This window comes from Notolepis coatsorum, assembly GCF_963971535.1.
Source record: "Notolepis coatsorum genome assembly, chromosome: 4".
NCBI lineage: Eukaryota > Metazoa > Chordata > Actinopteri > Aulopiformes > Paralepididae > Notolepis > Notolepis coatsorum.
This window is the reverse complement of record NC_140168.1, coordinates 26,434,185-26,452,445: the sequence shown is the minus strand read 5'-3', so window position 1 is coordinate 26,452,445 and position 18,261 is coordinate 26,434,185. Positions and strand designations below refer to the sequence as shown.

Here is an 18,261-nt window from a genome sequence, read left to right as displayed (position 1 = left end):
GTGATAGAATAAAAAAATGCACAGTGCATTTCCATAGCTGTATGTGGATGAGTCCACTGACACCACTGAGAAGCCTATGCTCTGAAGAACCGTTCATGTTCTGAAGAACTGTTCATGTTCTGAAATGTTATTGCTAAAGATTGAGAAGATTGGATCAGTTGTAAATTTTTTTGGAATATTGAAACCCCTTTTTTGTGGAATATTTTATGCGGCCCAGCCTCACCCAGACTCTACCTCCAGCGGCCCCAGATAAATTGAGTTTGAGACCCCTGATCTAGGGGGTCTGTGGGGATTCCTATTGACACTAACAGTACTACCTGTAGCCTGTAGGAGAGGCTGGATATGGTACTTGATGCACAGTGAGGCCTCCTCTGCTCCTCTTCCCCCTCAGTACCAATTAAACCTGTTTTTCTGCAGCAGATCTTGGGCTGATGAAGACAGCCACCAAGATCTCTTGAAGTACAGTCACACAGGACTTGGGAAGATGGCAGATGGTTTGCGCTTCGTGTGCAGATGGAGAAAGCAACAAAGAACAAAATAAACAAACGTGAAAATCGCCTGTTTCCCGTGAACCGCACCTATGGTATTTCCTACCCAATTTGTGCCTTGCCGTTTCCAAAAATCTTTCGAACTTTTACTTAGAGAAAATAAACTCAACTAAATACTGTCAAGCTTTCGGCTGGGATAACATACTATTGGAAGTTTCTTTGGCAAGGATTTTGGTGCAGCTAGTCTGGAGAAGTATGGAAACAACTGAAGAGAGCCGTGGGCCTGCTTGATCTCATGGCTTAGGCCTCCTCTCCCGGTCCCCCCTGTCCTCTCTGCGTGTGGAATGAGCTCTATACCCTGGCTCTCCACCAGGGCTCAGATAAGATAAGATGATCCTTTATTAATCCCATTGGGGAAATTCTGGTGTCAAAGCAGAGCTTTACAGTCCTATACAGTCCAGTATCTATATACACTATAGAGATACATTATCAAATATAAATACAAATACAATATAAAAAGTACAAAATGCAAGATAGTCCAGTGAGTGCACGTGGATATGAGTCTCTATTTCTCACGCCCCGAGTTCTGACAAAGATAGTTCTCCTGGCAGCAGAGACGGCCGTCCGAGCTCTTTGTTGTAGAGCCTGACCGGCCCACGCGGTTTGTGGTGTGTCGGGGGCTGAACGTGCTCTTCACGCTCTTCACGGCTGCGAGTCCAGGCGAGTCCAGGCGTCGAGGACGACGTCTAATGGTCAAAACGTTCACCCAGCGGCTTCACATGTATCAAACGGGGCGGAGAGGAGCCTTTTTTCTTTCTCTCTTTTTTATGGAGTGTGAGAAGAAAAGCCCTCTTTTTGTGATTCAGATGAGAGTGGACAGGATACTGGATGAGAACCAGGGGCTGTAGCAGAGCTGTGGCTTAGTGTCTGGGTTCAGAGCATACTGTACTAAAGAGATCTCACTCACACGCACACACGCACGCACACGCACGCACGCACGCACGCACGCACGCGCGCACGCACGCACACACACACACACACACACACACAGCAGAGACACTTCCTCAGGCTCGGAGGGCCTCTTAGCTGGGCGGTCTATCTTCAAGTGGTCTTTGTTCCATCCTGTCATGCTGTGAAAGAGCGCACGCGGCCCTCCGTCAACTCGGGGGAACAGGGAGAGATAATAAAAAAAAACACTTAAGAGAAATGTTCCTTCACAAGACTTAAAGTGCATTTACAGTACATCACACGCAGTAATGTAATTGCGGATAATTCCTCAGTCACTCGAGTTGTGATGACTCAGAAATCCGTGTATAGATCAGATGCATAAATGGAATATTTTAGAGTTATGCTGTGGAAGCTGCCCAGACCCTGAGAAACCAACAGTAATTGGAATATGGTTAATTTTACACCAAGGTATAAATAACAGAGGTATGTTTTTCCCATAATCGATGTAAGATCGTGGGATAATGGTTGCGCATGCCAATGGAATATCTGCACGTTGTGAATACCTATTACACGATACTGGTGTACATGAAAAACGCACCCGACCATCTGCTTTTGGACAATTAGTTTTAATACCTTTCTATCTACGTACATTAGCGTGTTATATATTCAGCGGACTCCAATTAAGTCGCCTTTCATTTGAACCACCGGAATTATGACTGATAATGGTCCTTTGTCCCAGGGATAATTATGCCAACATCATGGGGTATTATGTAGAACAGTGGGTGGCAAACCCCACCGGAGAGCTGTTCTCTTCCTCCACACTGTGAAGTAGGCTGTTCTCTTCCTCCAACACTGTGAAGTAGGCTTCTCTCTCTCTCTCTCTCTCTCTCTCTCTCTCTCTCCTCTCTCTCTCTCTCTCTCTCTCTCTCTCTCTCTCTCTCTCTCTCTCTCTCTCTCCTCTCTCTCTCTCTCTCTCTCTCTCTCTCTCTCTCCTCTCTCTCTCTCTCTCTCTCTCTCTCTCTCTCCTCTCGCTCTCTCTCTCTCTCTCTCTCTCTCTCTCTCTCTCTCTCTCTCTCTCCCTCTCTCTCTCTCTCTCTCTCTCTCTCTCTCTCTCTCTCTCTCTCTCTCTCTCTCTCTCTCTCTCTCTCTCTCTCTCTCTCTCTCTCTCTCTCTCTCTCTCTCTCTCTCTCTCTCTCTCTCTCTCTCTCTCTCTCTCTCTCTCTCTCTCTCTCTCTCTCTCTCTCTCTCTCTCTCTCTCTCTCTCTCTCTCTCTGTCTCACTGTCTCGCTCTGCAGTGGGGGGGGGGCTGAAAGGCACTGTAGCATTAAGGCCCTGTAAGGAAAGGGTGTTACAGTTAAATCCAGACAAAAAGAACCCTGTGTGTCGGGGGCCGCTGTTAAAGACCAGCCCTGCAGTCTCACTCCGAACACAGTTAAATTACAACGTCTCTACAAAAAGGCACAACAGGCTTTTATTGCCGGCTTGGTTACCCCCCTCCACGGTGGAGCGGCACAGTGGAGCGAGAGAGCCGATCTCGGAGATGTGGCGTCGCTCTGCAGAATCAGGGGGTGGAATTACAGCGCACAGTCGGGAGCTGCCACTCACACGAGGCCAGGTTCACTCACAGAGAGAGCGTTACGCTTTTCCTCATTTCCAAGAGAGCCCTATGTTTTTTCCGCACTTGGCACACGACACTCAGCCTGTCAGAGGAGCCGCGCGATCCCGGAGTTTCACTTTCATGTGAGGCGCGCCAGGGCGATTTCACTCTGCGGCTTTTAACTCCTGTGTCCCGACGTCTTTCTCTCGTCAAACCGCTGTTTCCGTGCGAACGCTTTCCCTGTCAATCAAACCGACTTTTCCGTGTGTTCTCTACATGTGCACAGATTAGCGTGTTGCTGTGAGGATGTGTTGGATTCTATGTCCATAGTGTGTGTGTGTGTGTGTGTGTGTGTGTGTGTGTGTGTGTGTGTGTGTGTGTGTGTGTGTGTGTGTGTGTGTGTGTGTGTGTGTGTGTGTGTGTGTGTGTGTGTGTGTAAGTAGGCCTAATCTGTCACTTCTACAAGATTAGCACTGGATCTGATTCCATGTGGTGCATGTCGACATCCCAGCTGACAGAGCCTACTGAGCTCCTTCCTGATCCCCCGTGCTCCGTTCCAGCCGCAACTCCTTCCATTTTACCAAATGACGTGAATCAACCCTAACTTGGCACAACAGAATCAACTAAACTCTCCCCTCTCTCTGAGTCACTTTCTCAGCTGCAGCTAGCTATCCAGTAATTCACGTTGAGCCCCACCCGGCCCGTATTCCGATAAATGGGAATTACCGACGTATTTTCTGCTATGCACTCACGACTGCAGCACCCAAGCTCAACACTGTTTGACGAACATTGTTCCTTAGCTGAAGGAGTCGTACCCTTCCCGCTGACCTGTTGTACAGAACGTGTAAGTCACTTTGGATAAAGGCGTCAGCTAAATGACTACATGTAAATGTAACACCACCGATATTAAGTCAGTCAGTATTAGTGAACATGAGCTACTCTCTCCTTTTTTTTTTTTTTATCCACTTTTTCTCCCATTTTCTATATTTTCTCCCATCCCAATTTCGTATCATCCAATTCAACCCTCCCCTGTCACGAACGCTGTTTCTTGCCTCCCACAAGCCGGCTGCAATGTGGACTAAGTCATACATAGCACAAGTCCCCTCCGGTACTTGAGGTAACAGCAGTGACAGTCGCATCTTTTCACCTGCGCAGCTCGATCTCTCAGTGGCGAGGAGTAACGCGTGGAAGGCTCACGCTGCCCCCGACACTTCCTGATTCTACTGCGCAGGCGCACCAACCGACCTGTAGAAGTCGCTGTCCACAACGCCCGATCCCCACCCATCAGTTTCCCACCCCCTAATACGGCCAATGTGTATTAGTATGAACGACCAGCTAAACTGAAAGCAATGTGGAGCGCTGGGCTCGAACAGGCAAGCCCAGCGTCTCCGTCATTCGTGGTGAGCGCCTTGCCCACTACGCCACGTAGCCGCCATATGAGCTACTCTCTCCTATCATCGTTGTGATTCGTTATTGTAGTGTTCTCAGTTCTGAAACAGGAAATGTAAATGTATAACCTGAACATTCCCCTGGGTGTTCTCAGTGTCATCTATACCATCTTTCCCAATTCATCGTCCGTGGAGCATCTCCACACTTTATATACCCAATGACATTACAAGGTGGAACTTTGTACTAGCATGCTAGTATTGGCACAATGCGGGAAAGAGTCGTGTTCACTAATATTTCTGGACCGTCTTAGACCACAGGAATAACGTAATGGCGGTAGTTCCCATTTAAAATCACAACATTGTTGCTTAATTACTGCTCACTTTCACTTAAAGATAATTACCGCTCGATGCGGGGGTTCAAGTGCATGATACGGGTTTCTGGCGGTCCCAATCAATATTTGTGAACAAGAGCGACTCCCTTTGCATAGCCAGACTCTGTAGAGAGAAACACCTTTAATCTGTGATGTCGTTAAGATGTACACAGCTTAGAGCTGCTCCGTCAACAATAATTAGGGCTGACTTTGTGGACTCCTCGTTTTGAGCTTTCACACATAATTGCTCAACTTTTATAGTAGAGCTATTATACAGTATGTGTCAACATCCTCCCGCATATGCAGAGAACATCATATAATTTCCATCTTTTCTGATTCTCAAATTAACTGAAGGAATTAGACACACCACAATATTTACATACATTTACATTTAGTCATTTAGCTGACGCTTTTATCCAAAGCGACTTACAAATTGTGAACAACAACTCTGGCAGCTAAGGGTACGTGGCGCATTGTTTGTCAAACAGTGTAGAACCTGAGTGTTACACTCCGAGTGCCTAGTAGTATAGACCTATTAGCATGAGTAGTAGTAGTACATAATAGTAATAAGACAATAAGACAGTAGGTTATTATTATTATTATTTTTATTATTTCAGATTATTGATTGAAAAAGTGTGTTTTTAGTTGACAATTGGGCAGGTTTTTAGCTGTCCTGGCTGTGGTGGGAAGTTCGTTCCACCATTGTGGAGCAAGGACATATAATAGCCTGCTTCGCTTTGATGACTTCCCAGGAGCCCGAATAGGAGTTGGCCTCTGGGGGCCAGAAGATGTAGTGCGCAGGGGTCTCTGTTCTTGTTGTGTGTGTACATAACGGTTGCATCAGAGTTTCTTTTCTATATCTATATATAAAGATGGAAAACATACACTGTACCATAATAGTCTATATCTATATCTGTATGGAAACATACACCGTACCATAGTCTACATCCAGAAATGTATCAATGTATGCTGTAACGGTGTGGTACAGAGTTCACAGGCATGATAGAGTTGTATCCTTCCTGATGACCTGTCGTACAGAACTTGTAAGTCGCTTTGGATAAAAGCGTCAGCTAAATGACTAAATGTAAATGTAAATGTCATAATAAACAGAGTTATACTATCTGTTTAGCTTTGGCTCTTGGTTGGTTGGCTGGTGCTGGACATGTGATGTATTGAGCTTCATCATCGCAGAACTCTCTAATCTTGTGGAAGAGGTAGTTTTGTCTGGCAAGGTCGAGTCCAGGTGGTGGCAGAATAGGAAGTCCATCTATGGGCGGCAGCACATGGATGTCACGGATCAGCTGGAATTTGATTTCCTCGCCATCAATAGACATCTTTACCACAACCACACCAGGTTCCTTGGAATCAAAGCTGCAATAATAAAGTGAATAGTTAGTACAGGGCACATACCAATGTGGGAGGAGACAGCCGGCTGAAACCACATCCTCATTCTGCTCGTGCTTAGGATGTATGATTGTGGTCCTATAATTTCACATTCTCAACTGTGAAGTAGCCAGTTAAGTCCCCATGAAAAAATAATAAAGTGAGTAAGTTGTATGGTGCTATGTAGAGTAGTATGGTAGAGTAGCCCTGCTATATGATGTAATGAGTTGTATGGTGAATAGTTAGTACAGGGCACATAACAATATCAATGCATTTGTATCATTTGCCAATGACTCTTTATTGCACTAAAGTGTGAATAATTAATTACAGTAAATACACAACACACAGTGACCACACCCACCTAAAGTGCTGAGTTCATAACACTGAGTTCCTAACACTGTGGTGTAGCTGTGAGTTCATAACACTGTGGTGTAGCTGTGCGTTCATAACACTGTGGTGTAGCTGTGAGTTCATAACACTGTGGTGTAACTGTGAGTTCATAACACTGTGGTGTAGCTGTGAGTTCATAACACTGTGGTGTAACTGTGAGTTCATAACACTGTGGTGTAGCTGTGAGTTCAGCAACACTATAATGACCTTATTAAAGCCATGTTGCATATCTATGGATCGGGCCAAATCTACTCTTTCCAATGGTAGAGTTCAATCTGGATTTAGTATCACAAGAAGCGTGAATAAAATCGACTGTAAATAATAAAGTTATGGACAGTGCTCCGCCATCGTGGATCAGTTTTGCAATGCAGATTGTTGCTAAACTGTCACAGAAAGTAGACACACTAACTGCACTCCAATCTATGCCAGTAACGTTCAGTTTTGTGATAGATAATCCAGAGAAATAAGATAATAAAAAAAACGAAATGGCGTCGCATAACTTTATAGCGTCGATAATTGCCTGTAACCTAAATACATTTTCAGTTGAGAGCACATCACTGATACAGACAGTAACACTATAAATGACCTTATTATAGCCATGTTGCATATCATGTAGGCGTTATTTATGAACGTGATTCATTCATTCATTGACTCATACAGTGATAACAATAACTGTCTTACCTGGGTATGAAGAGAAAGGTTGGACGGCATATTTTCACGCCATTTATGGAGTGTTGCGTCCAGGAGCGTTGTCTCTTCTTTGGTCAAATGTTTGTTCACAGATTTCATTTCTGCGAATCTCCCTACAGCGTAAAGCTGGCCCATTATAAACATTTCTTTGCCGTCCTCTCCATTATTTTGATTTCTCAAACATAGGAGCGTAGACATAAACAAGTGACGTCACCACCACCGACACCAAAAGCCACTGTTTTATTTTTTACGCAGCGCGATGCATACAGTTGGGCTTAGTTACAATAATTATGACATTTACAAGTTGTATTACGTTTTGCAAATTAGGAAACAGATAGAGCACATTGCATATCACTCAAAAATGTTTTTTTTTCTATTTGACCTATTTCTGAATTGCGCAACATTTACGTCGATTTTGACATTTCTCCCCTCGCGCCCTATGGCGGGTTTGGCCACATCGGGTCACAGTTATAGACCATTGACCGAAGGTAGGAGGGAGCCATTCCACTCACTGCACGGTATCCCAGGTCAAGAACCTTGAAGCAGATTAAATGGGGAGTCAGTGCAGCTCTCTGAAAAGAGGGGAGCTGACTTTGGTAGGTTGGAGATCCGGCTGCTGTGGTCTGTATGATTTGCTCAGGAGTAAACTGCAGGTTCTGTTTTTTGAGGCAGTGTGAGCAGAACCGCCTTGGCCAGTCCTTCATACCAGCGGCCATCAGGCTCCACAACAGTGGGCAGGGACTGCTGCCAGACATCCAACTTCAACTACTAGGAACCTAAAAAGGACAATAACACTATTTTTTTTTGTATCCACTTTTTCTCCCATTTTCTATATTTTCTCCCATCCCAATTTCGTATCATCCAATTCAACCCTCCCCTGTCACGAACGCTGTTTCTTGCCTCCCACAAGCCGGCTGCAATGTGGACTAAGTCATACATAGCACAAGTCCCCTCCGGTACTTGAGGTAACAGCAGTCGCATCTTTTCACCTGCGCAGCTCGATCTCTCAGTGGCGAGGAGTAACGCGTGGGAGGCTCACGCTGCCCCGACACTTCCTGATTCTACTGCGCAGGCGCACCAACCGACCTGTAGGAGTCGCTGTCCACAACGCCGGATCCCCACCCATCAGTTTCCAACCCCCTAATACGGCCAATGTGTATTAGTATGAACGACCAGCTAAACTGAAAGCAATGTGGAGCGCTGGGCTCGAACAGGCAAGCCCAGCGTCTCCGTCATTCGTGGCGAGCGCCTTGCCCACTACGCCACGTAGCCGCCCTGACAATAACACTACCTTATGCATACTGCACCTTATGTGAATACTGTATATTTCAGTTAGATAGTTAGTAAATTATATTGATTTGTTATATTGTTTACACTGCTTGTTTTTACCTCCCCTCCCCCTCCCCATGCTGCTATGATTATCTTAGAAGTTCAGCCGGTTGTCAAGGACCACACCCAGTTTATTGGCGGTCGGCGACGGAGCCACAGCTCCGTTATCCACTGGGATTGAAAGATCGGTCAGGGTTCAGCTGTAAACTGAAGTAGCTCTGTTTTGCTCAGGTTTAGTTTGAAGTGGTTGGTCATCATCCAGGCGGAAATGTCGGACAGGCAGGCAGAGATCCGTCCGGAGACTTGGGTATCTGAGGGAGGAAAAGAGAGGAAGAGTTGGGTGTCATCGACATAGCAGTAGTATGAGAAGGCATGAGAAGTGATAATGTTACCCATAGATTTGGTGTAGAAAGAGAAGAGGAGTCCAAGGACCGAGCCCTGGGGGACACCCGTCTGTCGAGGTAGGATATAGCTATGCCAGCACAGAACCTGTAATTCCCATTCCTGCAAGGCTGCTGTCAGGAGAATCAGGACATATGAGAGGCATTTCTGACTGATTTGGGTGTAGGAGGTTGTTCTGTAATAGATAATCAGTGAGTTGGTTTACAGAGGAAAGAGATAAGGGAGACTCTTGCTTGTTTTAGAGAGGTGGGAGTTGAGAGAAGCATCTATGGATGTTCTGAACCATTTTCTCAAAGAAGGTGGCAAAGTATTCCCCAGAGAGGGTGGAGGGGGGAGGAGGAGTGAGGCCTCAGTAGTAATGTTTTTTGAGAATGTTGACAAGAGCTCCTGATTGCAGTGATGTCACCGGTGAGGCAGGTCTTCAAGTTCAAGTTTCTTTATTAGTTGTCATACAGAAGTACAGAATACTTTTATACAAAATGCTTCTTTCTGTTACGCTCCAGAGACTGTGCTAGGCAAAAATAGATAAGTATAAAATAAGTATAGCAAGTATAAAATAGAAGTCAAGTAGTCTTGTTGCACTTCCTCTCTGCCGCTCTCAGGCTCGTTCTTCTCTAACTGCATCCATCAGCCATGGTCTGGGTGTGGAGTGGCTGACAGGCTTCTTGGTGCAAAGCTTGTCAAAAGAGGTTGAGAGGGCTGCTGAAAGGAGGGTGCATGTTGCCATATCTGAAGGAAGAGCAGGGAACGTCTCACTCAAAGGTAGAACTGATGCATGACGTCAGAGGAGAGGGTGGAGGGGGACAGGGAGCATAGGTTGCATCCGATTGAGACAGTTGGAGTTGGAGTGGGTGGTTTGGGGTTTAGCATAAGAGTTAGTGAAAAGATAATAATAATAAATAATAATGCAGGACCTGTTCAGAGGTCTTTAATTGGCATGCAATTATCCTCAATGTTAGCGGTTAGCACACACGGTTAGCACACACACACACACACCGGAACACACACGCATGCATTGTCTTTTGTAGGATCGCCGATGCGATTCGTCTCTGCGCTTAACCCATCCCGTCGTCCTTCCCCCCAAGGGCAGCCGGGAGCAGACAGGGTGTCGGCGAGGGCCGCGCCAGGGGACCAATCCAAGTGCTCCTGCCCGTCTTTGTCAAGGACGCCACAGCGTTAGCGATCTGTTGTTGTGCATGTTTTTCCATTGGGTTTATCTTATCGGGGGGGGGGGGGGGGGGGGGGGGGACCCTTGTGAGCACGGGGAGATCATGCAAACTCCACACAGAAAGGCCTGGGAGATACCCCACCTGGGTACCTGGCAACGCGGAAAACCTGGTCCCCAAGCGGAAATCAAACCCTGGACCTTCTTGCTGTGAGGCGACAGTGTTAACCACTACACCACTGTGCCGCTGCTGAGTTAGTGAAAAGATACAAAGAAGTGTCTGATAAATGGGGGGGGGGGGGAGTTACCATGGCATTAATTATGCTGTAGTCACTGGATAATTATGTGGTCTAGGAAGCAAGGCTTTGTGGGTGGGAGGCATGGCAGTGGGAGTCAGGTCGAAGGGTTGTAGGAGATAGACCACTGGGGCAGACTGGGTCATGCAGGTTAAAGTCACCTATTGGCACCAGGGGGCGCCGTCTTCCGTGAAGGAGTTTAAGATCATGAGAAAGTGTTTGAGGAGACCTGGATAGGGCGATAGAAAATAACAATGGTGAGATTGAATGGACTAGAAACGGATACCACATGATATTTGAGAGAGGAGAGGGTGAGATCAGGTAGTGATATTATGCTTGTAGTCCAGGAGGGAGAGGTCAGAAGGCCAGTGCCTCCACCACTGCTTCGAGGGTCTGGTTGTGTGAGAGAAGGTGTATGCTGTAGATAAGGCTGCCGGCGTGCTGGAGTTATTTGCTGTGATCCAGGTATTCGTGAACCCCCGGAGTTGGAGGTCTTTGCTGTTCTAGGCTAATTGCCTAGGTCATTCCTTTGTGCCAGTAGCCCTCAAGCTCCACAACCTAACTGCTGGTGAATTGGAGCACGGTTAGAACTGAAGCCTGCATGGACTGCGTGCACTTTGCACAATAACTCACACATTCATTCATTCATATATTCACATATTTGAATCATATTCATACATTTATACATTGATGTGTTTGATCTGTTTATTTATTTACCAGGGTAGACTAAGACTTAGTAAGGCATATTTTATTGTACACTGTAAAATGTTAGCTATATACTGTATAGAAGACTTAGGATAGAGTATGTGGGCTGTACATACTGTATGTATGCATCGTGACATTATTACATTACATTACATATAAATACAGTAATCTACAGTAGGGTATGGGCGGGGAGTTGCCTACTTCGCATAACGTTAATAAACTATTGATATGGACTGACGTGCTTAAATTGCGGCTACCTGTTGTGCTACATGGACCCTAATACCAGAGCCATCCTGTTTCACCAAAATACTTACTCAAGAAAACTACCGTTTAATGAGTGGAGAGAGAGAGCTGTTACAGTGCAAACAGAGTGGATGTAATGTGACGTTAATCATTACAAATGGTAACTGTGCCTTTTGTGATTGACAATAGGTATTAAGTATTGGGTGTAACGTTATTGCAATCGGGAACGGGAAATATTGCAAATATTTGGTTGCATCGGAAATAGGAGCTCCCGCAACGCGCTCACTGCCCTTCATTTCAGCCAACTTTTCTTTTTCCAATTTTTTTTTTTAATATTTTGAATGACAGCCTGCAGTTCGCTAGCTTTGTGTGTTACATTTGTAAATGTGAAAAAGCCTAAACATAGCCTTCTACCGCTACATCCCGTAGAGTGAAATCTCTACCTTGGCACGGATTTCTACCGCTGTACCGGTTTAACCACCCCTCGTCTACAGTTTCAATGCCCTTTAGTGCAGAAGGATGAATGGTGCTGTTTTCTGCCATTTTGGTAATTCTTCCACTGGGTGTTGTTTGTACCATCGACCACCAGGTGGCATCTCTTTACTCTGTGAGTGGCGCTGACAGCCGACTGAAGGCAGCGTAATGAAATAATGTCAGTGTGTATAATACAATGTCTATAATTGCAGTTGACAGCTGTCTTAAATGTGTGTACATGTGGATTGTGCCGCTAATCCAGTGCTTCTCAAACTTTTTCTGTCAGGCCCCCCTTTGGCGGACCAAAATATTTTGGGCCCCCCCCCCCCTCGCCCCAACAAAATAGTCATGAAATGGGCCATGTTTAAATTTATTGAAATAACACCAATACCGTGACCTTTCAAATTGACAACACCTTCCCTCGCGAGAGCCACCTTGCATCGCTGTGAAACAGCACTGCAGAATGGTCAGCTCCCATCTCCTCACACAGCGCAGAGGACAGGCGCGCTTTCAGGGGTCGGGTTTTGATGAAATTTACCACGTTTATAACTTCTGTCAAAACCTCATTCAGCTCAGGGCTAAGCTGTCTTGACGCTGGCGCCTCTCTGTGAATTTACAGTGCGTCCATTGCACGTTTGGCGAGACCCCCTTGATGAGCGCCTGTAGCCCCCTCCTTTTCCCTGCCATGGCCTGCGCACCGTCAGAGCAAAAGCCCACACAGTTCTCCCATTTCAGTCCATGTTCTGTCAGGTAACTGTCACAGCTGTCGCTCTGTTTTTGACATATTTGCAAAACAGCAGATCTTCACTCAGTGACTGGGAATTTACAAAGCGAACATAGGAAATAAGCAAACAGTCTTTATTGCTGTCAGTCTTTGACAAGGCAACACGCATGTCATCCTCAAGGCTCAACTTGGCCCTATATTTTGTTTTCAGAGCTGTCATGGATGAAAAGCCAGCTTCACACAGATATGTGGTGCTGAATGGTATCAACACCTTAACTGCTGCATCATGAGATACTTGGTACTCAGCACCACACTCTGAAACTAGCTCTCCAGGTGGTATCAGATGAGATTTCAATGAGTTCTTCCAAGAGTTTGGATGGAGATGTGTCAGGAAGCTTTGTCTCAATGTTGTCTGTAAATTTTTTTTTTATCCAGAGTAACTTGGTGATCCTTGTCTGTGTTTTATTAAATAATGATTTTCAGATTTTGAGAAATGGTCAAACTTATCCAAATATGGTATTTTCATGGAGAACAGTGCAGCTGCAACAGATAGCACTTTAGTGATAATTTTCTGTAATCCAAAAAAAAAATTAAAAAAAATTTATTTATTTATACATTTTTTATCTCAAGGCCCCCCCTGTCATGCCTCTGCGCCCCCCTTGGGGGGCGCGCCCCACACTTTGAGAAACACTGCGCTAATCCACTGTCTCACCTGTTCAATCACCCAGAGATCCTGTGGCGATCAGATCATTATCTTTATTTAAAAAAAAAAAAATCAATTTTATTATTATATTCTTATTATCCTGGTTGTTTGGATCCTTAGTCCTACTTGTACCTCTTCTCTCCTCCCGTTGCTGCTTTGACACCTGTATTTCCCTATGATGAATAAAAGATTATCTTAAATTAGTTATCTTATGGTAACTAGGGTGACCAAAGCGATTTGTGCGGGACAGCCCCGCATTTTAGCCCTATGTCCCGCATGCCGCAACAGAAGAAAAAATTCCCGCATTTCAATAAGTGTCCCGCATTTCAATAAACAATTTTAAATATATGAATATTGTTTTTGTCCTCTCATTAATCCCCAACCATGCACTAATGCACCACAAGTACTGTACGTTACATAGCCTAGTCTAACCAGCACCTGGCGCACCTGGCGCAAGCCGTTTTTGTGTTGTCGCGCGAGCTGTTTGTGTTGTGTTGTCGCAGAAGCTGTTTGTGTTGTCACACAAGCTGTTTGTGTTATCGCATAAGCTGTTTGAACACCTCGGCAACAACTGTATGGGAGCAGTATTGAAGGTGCAATTTATATTGGCCTACAATTTATGTTTTTTTTTTCTAGTGTTACAGCCATTATAGGCTACTAAAAGTGTTTTAAGAGGTTTTTTTTTTTTATCCACTTTTTCTCCCCATTTTCTATTTTTCTCCCATCCCAATTTCGTATTATCCAATTCTTCCCTCCCCTGTATTGAACGTTGCTAGACTATGCCTCCCACTGGTCGGCTGTAGTGAGGACAGAAGCCTTGCATCACGTGTCCCCTCCGGTACACAAGGAGGCAGCCTGTCGCATCTTTTCACCGCAGCAGCTCGAACTCTCAGTAGCGAGGAGTAACATGTGGGAGGCTCACGCTGCCCCCGCTACTTCCTGCCAATTGTGTTAGTATGAACGACTGGCCAGCCGGTAGCAACGTCGAGAGCTGGGCTCGAACCCAGCGTCTCCTGCGTTAGTGGCGAGCACCTTGCCCACTGCGCCAATCAGCCGCCCTAAGATTTGTTTCTTATTGTTCACTGCTGTTTTAATTTGTATGTGTATATTATGTATTTCACTTATGCAGGATAACACTCTTTGTAGGCCTACTCATGCTGCTCATGTTATTATGTATCCTGTATATACCTGTGATATATTTACTGTACATTTCAAATGTTAATTAAAGTTAAAACATTTTTATTCAAGTATTATAATTTAAATAATTGTAAAATGTTGTCAGATTATCATTGAAAGGGCGGCTGGGTGGCACAGCAGTCTAAGTGCTCGTCACCAACGCGTGAGACACCGGTATCGAATCCGGCTGTCAGCGTTGCCTCCGGCTTGGACCGGCCGTCATACTGACTCAATTGGCAGAGTCAGCGGGAGGGGAGTCGATGGGTGGTAATCTGGTTGTTGTAATCTGGTTGTTGTAAACAGCGACTCCTACAGGTCGGTCAGGGCGCCTGCACAGAAAAGACAGGAGATGTCGAGGGTAGTGTGAGCCTCCCACACGTTACACCTCACCAATGAGAGTCCGCGCTGGCAGGTGAAAAGAAGTGGCTGGCTGACTCTGCATGTATCGGAGGGGACATGCGATATATTCTTCAACCCTCCCTACGACCGACCAGTGGGGGGCACATGCGAGCAACGATGAAGACAGGGGAGGGGGGAATTGGCACGACTAAATTGGGATGGGAGAAAAACAGAAAAAAGGAGAAAAGGTGGATCAAAATATTATCATTAAATGAAACATTTTTACTTTGTGGTGTTCTGGACAGGTTTAGAATCAAGGAAGCCAGTGTAGACAAGGTATGCATTTCAGTATCACATTAAGAGACTTAACTATATAGCCATAGGACTCGGGAACCTCTAGGAGTCGGTATCATCGGTAGGTAGTTTAACAGCATGTTGGATTGCATGGTATGGTCTTCTATATAATTAGTTTCAAGTTTCAAGTTTCTTTAATAGTTGTCATACAGAAGTACAGAATACTTTCATACAAAATGCTTCTTACTGTTACGCTCCAGAGACTGTGCTAGACAAGATAGTATCAAATAACATAGTATAGCATGTAATTTAGAAGTAGAAAATGAGGTCACAGTGTTCAGTATAGACATATGTACAATGTTCGATGCAGAATAGACGTAACTGAGTTACCATATAATATACAATACTATGCAGTGTACTAATGTACAGTACTATATAGTGCAAAGCAGAAATGGGATGAGGTACAATTTAGGTACAATTTACAGTAAGGTGTACAAGTTGTAGTGCAATCCTTCATCAATAAATATAAAGTGTGGGGAGTGGGTGCTACAGTGTGTTTGTTTAAAGTGGGTGTGTGCTATAAAGTGTGTGGAGTGGGTGCTACAGTGTGTTTGTTTAAAGTGAGTGTGTGCGTGTGGATGTGTGTGCTATGTGCGTTTGATGGTTGTTGTTGTGTAGTGTTCATTGTTCGTTTAGCAGCCTGATGGCCTGGGGATAGAAGCTTCTTCTGAGTCTATTATGAATTATGAGTATAATAAGCAATTAAGACACAACACTATTGTGTTTTTAATACATTAAATGCTTATATTTTCATCAAAATGATATATATATATATATGTAAATATATATAAAGTATGTAAACATTATTCTTGCATACGTATTCAGTACTGTCCCGCAATTTCAACAAATGTCTCACAAAATCGACATGCTGTCCTGCATTCGGATCATACGGATTTGGTCACCCTAATGTTAACTGGTGTTGTGACATTATAATAAAGGGTTATGGGAGGGAGACAGTAGTTGATGATGATGAGTGTTTTCATGACATCCACCACCTGACCACATGTTAGCTAGGCCTGTGACCTGCTCGCTGGCATTAAAGCCTTTAGACCATTAACTACACATTGCTTTAATTTTCATCCTGGGATCATCTGCATTCCAAAATATTTAATTGACTGGGTTTTTAAGTTGTTCCTCAAAATTGGAATATAATTTCATTAGTATGAAAACCTCGTCAATTTTCTGCCGAACCGCCCTATAAATTAAAGTTAACAAGGGACTGTAACTGAGAGCGTAACCCTTTTAACCTTCTGTGGTGTGGTTGTGAAAGGGTTAACCATTTGTCGTGTGGCAGTGAAAGGGTTAATCTAAAATAGCCCCAGGACTACAATGCAAAGCACCGACAAGTAGTAACGCTGATCTTTGCCGAGACCGAGGGAGTTTTAGTGAAACACTGTGTTCTCTCAACGGGGGGAAGGAAGAATGGCTTGCATGTTCCCTCTGCAGTATGAAGAGGCGCAGTTCTACTCTAACCCCCCCCCCCCCCCCCCCCCCCGCCGGTCACGCAACCTGTCAGAAGCGCGTTACTGTCACCATTTTCCTCTGACACATTTGCCGTACAGTGGCGTGTCGGGGGGAGGCATGCCATATGGCCAAAAGTGCTTCATGGATGGAATGATGAGAGCAGCATAAAAAGAAAGAAGGTGCTCTCAGGCTGATGGTAGATTGGGTGTTTCACAAAATGATTCCCCTTACAAGGTGGTGAAACTGCATCGTTGTCAGTGTTCGGGATGGCACTGAGCGGTGCCATCTGCACGTTGCCTTTTAGATTAGAGAGGCCGTGCAGTTTATCCAGGCTAACACTGACAACATCGAGAAAGGAACTCAGAAGGCCAGAAGGATCATATCATTCATGACGGACCGGTGGCAGAATCGGGACGTCGATGTTCTGCACTCCGGCGTAATGGTGGTGAAGCGGACATTTTTCAGCACAATCACCCCATTCGCTTCCCTCACAAAGACCCTCCGATCGCGGCCTCGTCATGCCCTCATAACTTCCAGATCCGTAATAGAAGCCATTTGGTCTGTAATTGATTGGACAGGTCTGCGTCCCAAATCGTTTTAAATATTTAAATATTTCCTCCTGACTCATAGTGCTTGTATAAACTGTTTGTCTACACCCCACTGTCATCCCCCACTTCCTTCACCCCCACCCCCCCCTTCCTTACAACTCTCCCCCCAACCCGGTGGTGCTCTGTGCTAGTAGAGGAATGAGGCTGGCTGAAGTCAAACATTAATCAGCTTCTGTTTTAGAAGCCAGAGGAAGCTGCTGCACTAAGCTAACCCCCCCCCCCCTCCCCCCTCCCCCCTACCCAACCCTCCCTCTGCCAGCTTAGCCTGGCCTACCTCCGAATGTTAATGTGGCTGTCATTACTCATTTATGAGCCAGCCCCGCTGCCCACTCCCCCCACAGCCTGGCAACCCAGGGCCCAGGGCTTGGCATGGCCCAGTCACACCGCGGGGAGGAGGGGGGGGGGGGGGGGGGGGGGGGGGGGGGGGAGGGCTGCGCCGGGGACGGTGCCCGGGAGAGCGTCTGTGGGCGGGGTAGGCCGCGCCGTGTGCCGCTTAGACACACACCGTCTCGTAAAGAGAGGAAGAAGCTCCGCAATACATCACGCTGACCTCTTTAACTGTCTGCGATCCCCTCCACATGCCCCCCCCCCCCCCCCCCCCCCCTGGCTTCGTCAGAGCGCCAGACACCTGTGAAATACAGCACATGTGCACATCAGAGGACGTTTATGTGCCATTAGGAGATGAGACACTGCCGTCTGAACGGGCAACCGGAGGATCAGCGGTTCTTACGGGACCCAATTCAGGATGTCCATTTTCCGACAGTAAATGTGCAATATTGCTCTTGGACGCGGCATCGCATGAACACATATTATGGCCCCGTACGCACCATCGCAAGACAAACGCTGCCGTGGGAATGTGCAACTGGAGGATCGCGGGGTCTCGCATTCAGCCGACTTCAAGGTATCCCTGTTTTCTGCAGTAAACGGGCAGTACAGTGTGATCGACACAGATTTGGCCTGATGTAAGCAGACATAAATCTAAGCTAAATTGCTCTCCACGGAGAGGAGGCTAAGTGGCTTCGTA

The 18,261-nt window shown here is 45.8% G+C and overlaps 1 protein-coding gene across 1 annotated transcript in view; it reads right to left on the bottom strand.

Moving 5' to 3' along the window:
• The window catches only part of trappc9 (trafficking protein particle complex subunit 9), a 698,770-nt gene that overhangs the window by 234,436 nt on the left and 446,073 nt on the right, over positions 1 to 18,261 (bottom strand). The window contains exon 20 of the mRNA XM_084311886.1: positions 1,065 to 1,234. Within this exon, the coding sequence (XP_084168012.1) occupies positions 1,065 to 1,234 (170 nt within the window). The remainder of the gene's footprint in view (positions 1 to 1,064; positions 1,235 to 18,261) is intronic.